The following is a 6,792-nucleotide window of genomic DNA, read 5'->3' as shown; positions in this document are numbered from 1 at the left end:
ATGAAAACCCAAAATCTCTGTAAATGTTCATTAAAAACTAATAAAATTTAATAATAATTTAAAAAAAAGAAAGTTGGAAAATGATGAAGGATGGCAAAATAAGAACTGGTGCCTTTGAGTTGTGGTCTTGGAGAAGAGTACTGAATATTCCATAAACTTCAGGACAATAAACAAGTCTTTCTTGGATAAAGTGAAACTAGAGTGTTCCCTGAAGTAAGAATGGTGAAACTTTGTCTGATATACTTTGGGCATGTTGTTAGAGGGTGCCAGTCCTTAGAGAGGTAAGAGGTCAGAGTAAGAGGAAGACATTCAACAATATAGACTGACACAATGGCTGTAGCAAAATAGGCTCAAGTACGTCAGAGACTGTAAAGATGGCTCAGGAAAGAGCAGGTTTCAAACCCACTGTTCATAGTTGTGCTCTGAGTTGTACTTTACTTGATGGCACATAACAACTCAACACCTAAAATGTCTTTAGAGAGCAAGGATTTAAAAAGTTCAATAAACCAAAAACCTCAAGCAGTTAAAAAAAAAATTAGAAACAGTGGTGGGCGAGGGTGATGGTGACAGAGTTGGGTGTAACCCCCAAAAATGTTTACCATTTATTTAGAAAGGAATCTTGGTGCAATCATTGAGGGCTTGGTTGTGGACAGGTCACTTCAGTCAGTTGGCCTCCATAAAGACCAACAATTCTATAGAACAACTATATTCTGGTTCCATAGGAGTCTAGAAGTTGGAACCAACTTGACTGCAAACCTTTTGTTACTTTTGGTTTATATATTTAGATTATTTACTTCAGAATTTAAGAATAATAAAACAAAGTAAAAGCCCTAACTGTGTATATTTTAGAACACAAATGAACAATTTGGAAAAACCAAGTTTCTTCCAACATATAACAGTTACAAAAACAAAAGTTACCTTCCATATCTTCATACTTTTCATCATCCACATTTAAGGTATATACAGTTTTCTCCTTCATTCTCTTTGGAAAAAGGTTTCCTGTAAAATGAATTATAGTATAGTTATGTTTGCCTTCTCTCAGTAATACCAATTTAAGTAAAACTGTGACCCTGTAACAAATTATTTCACATATAAAAGAACATAGTACAAGCAAAGTTAATTAGACTGAGTAATCAAGTTTTCTTTATACTCCTTGCTATCAAGACGCACAAAGCCTTATTGAAAGGAAAAGCCTATAAGAAAAAAAAAACACACAACCCACCACCACCGCAAAATCCAAAAGGCTAAGTTTTGTGGGATATAAATACCAGCACATAGGGAAAACAGATAAATTCTGACTACTATTTATCAAGATGCATGTTTATCTAGAAATAAAAATGTTGAAACAAAACACAAGAACTATAACTGAAAAGTAAGATTTGTATACCTTATTTTCTAATAAGCAAGAAACAAAACACTAAATGGTTGTAATATGTAGCAACTTTAACAAAAAATAAGTAAAACTCTAACAACTTTCTAGGTAATAACTAAAAATATCAGTTGAAATTTTTTATCTTGGGTGGCTACCTGTGAGGTTTAAAGATCCCAGTTGCAACTCACCATAACAGTATGTAATTGTGTTATGTCAATTGACTTGAATATCCCTTGGAATTATGGTCCTAAAACAAGCCTAGTAACTCATCCAAGGCTTAGCTAGTTATCTTGGAAGCTGAGTGTATTCGATCTTGTACCCTCAGAGCATCTGGTGGGTTTAAAACTGTCAGCTTTTTAGTTAGTATCCTAGTGATTAACTACTGTACTGTGAGCTCTCAGGGGGAAAAAAACCCAGTAAGTTTCAAAATCAAATCTAGTGCTAATCGATAAATTCTGACTCACAGTAGCCCTATAGGATGGAGCTTCTAAGAGTGTAAATCTTTATGGAAGCAGACTGTCCCAATTTTTGTCTAAGAAACAGCAGGTGGGTTCGAATCACTAAGCTTTTAGTCAACAACCAAGTTATTTAGCCACTGTGCAGGCAGACCTCATTACAAAAAGAATAGGAAAGTCAAATCATAATCATTTCTGAGGGCACTTGAAAACTCCAAGGACAGAATTTATTGAAAATATGAGACATTTTCTCAGAGTATGATATGACTTCAAATACAAAGACATGTACAGATACTAAAATCAAACAAGAATTGAATGTGAATATGAGAGAAGCACAGGAACTCAAAGTTTGCCACAGAAGGGAAAAAACCAAAGTAACAAAAATGAAGGTGTTTTGGTGGTATAGTGGTATAGTACATTTGATTAGTGCTGCTAATCAAAAGGTTACTGGTTTGAATCTATCAGCTGCTGAGGAAAAATGATGGACAGTCTCCTCCTATAATATTGTATTGTTGTTGTTAGATACCATCACGTCAAGTATGATACATTGTGACCCTATCAACAACAGATCTGAACCTTGTCCTATTATCCTGTACCATCCTCACAATCTCTGACACACTTGTCATTCCTGCAGTCACTGTATCAATCCCACTGGTTGAGGGTCTTCCTCTTTAGCCGTCCCTCGCCAATGAATAATCTTTCTTAGCAATAAGCCCAAAGTATGTGAGATGAGGCTCTATCACCTTTGCCTCCAAGGAATACCTTCTCTAAGATATAATCTGTTTGTTCTTTTGGCAGTCCATGGGGTATTTAGTACTATTCTCCAACACTACAGCTCAAAGGTGTCAAGTCTTCTGTTATCTTTATTCACTGTTCAGCTCTCAGGAGAACAGCAAGTGATTGAAAAGACCACAGCCTGAATCAGGCACACTTTAGTCCTCAAACTGATACCATTGCTCCTCAATCATCTGGAAAGATTCCTGACTATAGACTCTCTCAGTGCAATACATCTTTTGACTGTTGGTACCAAGTATATTTACTGACTGTGGATCCAAGGAAAATCATATTGTTGACAGTTTCAATCTTTTCACTAACTATAATGATATTATTGCCTATTGATCCAGTGATATTTTTGGTTTTTTGACGCTGAGATATAATTAATATTGAAGGCTGCAGTCTTTGATCTTCTACCACAAACACTTCAAGTTCTCTCAGAAACCCAACTGTTATTACATTTGTTAGGTGCCACTGCATCAACTATGACTCATAGCAACTCTATGAAAAACAGATCTGAAACTTACTCTATACTAAGCCATCTTCATGAACTCTTAAATGCTTGATCCCACTGTACCAGCACTGTTGTTAGTTCAACTTATTGGAAATCTTCTCTTTCCCAGACCCTCCCTCAACCTTTCCCAGCATTGTCCACACCCCCCCCCCAATAAGGTCTAGCTTCTCTTGAGGACATGCCCAAATATGTGAGGTCAAGTTTCACAATCTTTGCTTCTAAGAAGTACCCTACCTGTGTTTTCTCCAAGGTAGATTTATTTGTTCTTTTGGCAGTCTATGGGGTATTCAATATTCTTCTCCAACACCACAATTCAAAGGCAATGATTCAGTTTTCCTTCTTCTTTCTTTTTCTCTTTTCTTATTCTTATCACGATTCAACTTTTACTTGCATACGAGGTAAATGAAAATGCCATAGCTTGCATCAAACACACCTTCACTTTTAAACTGATATCTTTGGTCTTTTGAACTTTAAGAGGTTCCTGACAGCATATTTCCCTAAAACGAGACATTGCTTTAAATCATTTGATTTGTTGATTGCTGCTATGATGACTGTGGAACCAAATAAAATGAAACCATGGACAACCTCAAGCTTTTCTGTATTTATTATCATGTTGCCTACTGACCCAGTGGTGATGTTGAGATAGATTTCACATTCAAGGTTGTAGTCTTTGACCTTCTTCAACTAAGCCTTCACTTTCTGTAAGCTAAGAAACCTGAGAAAAGAACACTGCTGGAATTAACATGAAAGCAGTAGTTAATAGAAACTGTTGTTCTATACTGCTGAGTTGGTACTGACTCGTAGTTGACCCTCCAACAGGTTTTTACAGGTTGTGAATTAGCACAGGAGGAGACTACTAACTGCTTTCAAGGAGCAGCTAGTGGATTCAAACCACTTCTTTTGGGCTGGCAGTGCAATTCTTTACAACTAAATTACCAGAGTTCAATGGGAAATGTGGGGTGGGGGTGGGGGGGAGATATTCTATCAGCAAATCAGGTTAAAGAGGATATTTAGAAAAAGATATATAAAAATCCCAAAAGTTGAACACATTGCCATAGTTTTGCAATTATTTCTTGAGCTCCGGAAGTTAATATCCTTAACCAGCCATGTCTCTTTTGACCCCTTTGTCTTTCTTCGAATAAGCCCTGTACTGCACTCTCTGGTATTTCTGTCACCTGTCTTTGATTATTTATTCAATGCTTCCTGTTTCAGGCACTCTTAGACACTAGTCAAAAATTCATGTGACAAGAACATTAGCAATCACAGTAAGTATGTTGTTTTGAGGGTCCATCAAGTTGCTTTTCTATTATAATGACTTCTGAGAGAGTTGTCTAGGCTGTAATATTTATAAGAGGGCAGTTTGGTGGTACCTTCAACAGTAACTGAAAATTTGTCTCACATACTTTGGGCATGTTGTTAGTAGGGATCAGTCCTCAGAAAAGGACATTCATACTGGGAAAGGCTGAGGGTCAGAAAAAGAGAAGACTCCCCAAAAGATAAGCTGACACAGTGACTGCAACAATAGGCTCAAGTCTATCAGAGATCACGAGGATGACACAGAATAGGGCAAAGTTCAGATCCGCTGTTCAGGGTTGCATTAAGTGGTAGTTAACTCAATAGCACCTGACAAAAACAACACGGTGATAAAATTCTTAAGTAGCTGGTTGCTAATCTAAAAGTCAGTTGTTCAAAACCATCAGGTACTCTATCAGAGAAGATACAGCAGTCAGCGTGCATAAAAATTAGTTTTGGAAACCTCATGGGACAACTCTACTCTGTCCTATGCCTACGAGTTGAAATCAACTCCTGAGCAACAGGGGGTATTTTTTTTGTTTGGTTTTGAAATCTTTATAGGAACAGAACTGCAGGTGTTTTCTTCCTATGCAGCTGCTGGGTACATCTGAATCAACAAACCCTTTGTATATATCATCCCATGTTGTTGTTGACAGCCAGAGTTGAGCTAGCAACCCTATGAACAAAAAACCTGAAGCCTTTCTATAACTATTGACATTTATCAAAGTATACTGAATTTCCAGAGGCATGTTGTTTAGGAAGTGGATGCCACTCCTGCTTCATATATTCTATAGGTATGGGATAACTAAGCATTACTCAGAGAAGCTCTGGTGGAGTAGTCTTTTTTTTTTTAAATTCTTTCATTGTTTACAATCCCTCCCCCCAGGTCCACTCCACTATGCAGCCTTCGCTCTGGACTACTGTCATGGCAAACCTACCTAATCACATATCCCTTTTAAACAGTTTTCTCCTTTATCTGTTTCAATGCAGTATACATTACTGAACCCATTTTTCTCAGTCTCCCCCCAAACCCAATGTCAGTCCTGTTTTACAACAGTGGCGCCATGCAGTATTTGTCCTTTTGTGACAGAGACACTTCACTCAGCATAATGTCCTCCAGGGTCACCCACTTTGAATAATAATGCATTAGTTCCTTATTTTTCAATGTAGCATAGTATTCCATTGTGTGAATATACCACAGCTTCTCTATTCATTCATTTGTTGATGGGCACTTAGGTTGTTTCCAACTCCTTCCTATTGTGAACAAAGCCACAATAAACATGGGTGTGCATATATCTGCTTGGATATCAGTTATGGTCTCTCTGGGGTCTATTCCCAGTAGTAGAACTGCTGGGTCAAATGGTATCTCTATTTGCAACTTTTTGAGAAAGCGCCATACCGCCTTCCATAGTGGTTGTACCATTGTACACTCCCACCAACAGTGAATAAGAGTTCCACTTTCTCCACAACCTTGCTGGCATTTGTTGCTTGCTGTTCTGTTCAATTTTGCTATTCTGACTGAGGTGAGATGGTATCTCACAGTTGTTTTAATTTACATCTCTCTTAGAGCTAGGGATTTTGAACATTTCTTCATGTGCTTGTTAGCCATCTGAATGTCTTCTTTGGTGAAGTGTCTGTTCATATCCTGTGCCCATTTTTCTACTGGATTATTTACCTTTATGTTGTTGTGACTCTCAAGAATTTTATAAATTCTGGATATAAGTCCCTTATCTGATATGCCATTACCAAATACTTTTTCCCAGTCTGTGGCTTCCCTTTATACCCTGTTGGAGAAGTTTTTGGATGTGCATAGGGATTTTTCTTAGACTATCCCATTCATCTATTTTATCTTCTCCTGGTTGTAGGTCATTGTTGTTCTGGTGGAGTAGTCTTAAGCATTGTTATTGTTTGTTGTTGAGTTGGAACCAACTCATAGCTGACCCTCTAATTGACTTTCAGAAGCAGTAAGTCACATAGGAGGAGATTGCCTATACTCTTCCTGTGGAAAAGCTATGAATTTGAATCACGTGCCTTTGGGATTGAAGTGCAACTTCTTAACCACTAGGCCAGCCACCTAAATCACCAAACATTTGGTTAGCAGCTTAGTACTCAACCATTGTGCCACAGTATCTCAACCACTGTCATTAAGCAGATTCTGTCTCAAAATGAGCTGATAGTGTTCTGTAAGGTTTCCAATGCTAAGTGTTATGTGTTGTGCTATTTATTAAAAGTTCAACAGGTTCCAATCTACCAGATGCTTCTCAGGAGAAAGATTTGTAGCTTTAGAAATCTGAAAGCAGCTCACTATATGTTAAAATTGAATCAAGAGGCAGCAGGCAGAAGCCTTGCATGGCGCCTGGATATACTCTCCGGTTGTTGTTGTT

At 37.7% G+C, this 6,792-nt stretch overlaps 1 protein-coding gene across 1 annotated transcript in view; it reads right to left on the bottom strand.

Moving 5' to 3' along the window:
- SCAF11 (SR-related CTD-associated factor 11) overlaps positions 1-979 on the bottom strand; it is a 52,116-nt gene extending 51,137 nt beyond the window's left edge. Inside the window, exon 1 of the mRNA XM_006888176.1 lies at positions 919-979. Within this exon, the coding sequence (XP_006888238.1) occupies positions 919-979 (61 nt within the window). The remainder of the gene's footprint in view (positions 1-918) is intronic.
- Positions 980-6,792: the final 5,813 nt, after the last annotated feature.

Source organism: Elephantulus edwardii, unplaced genomic scaffold (genome assembly GCF_000299155.1).
Source record: "Elephantulus edwardii isolate Elephantulus edwardi_28Jun2011 unplaced genomic scaffold, EleEdw1.0 scaffold00065, whole genome shotgun sequence".
Lineage (NCBI taxonomy): Eukaryota > Metazoa > Chordata > Mammalia > Macroscelidea > Macroscelididae > Elephantulus > Elephantulus edwardii.
This window is presented reverse-complemented; position numbering and strand designations above follow the sequence as displayed.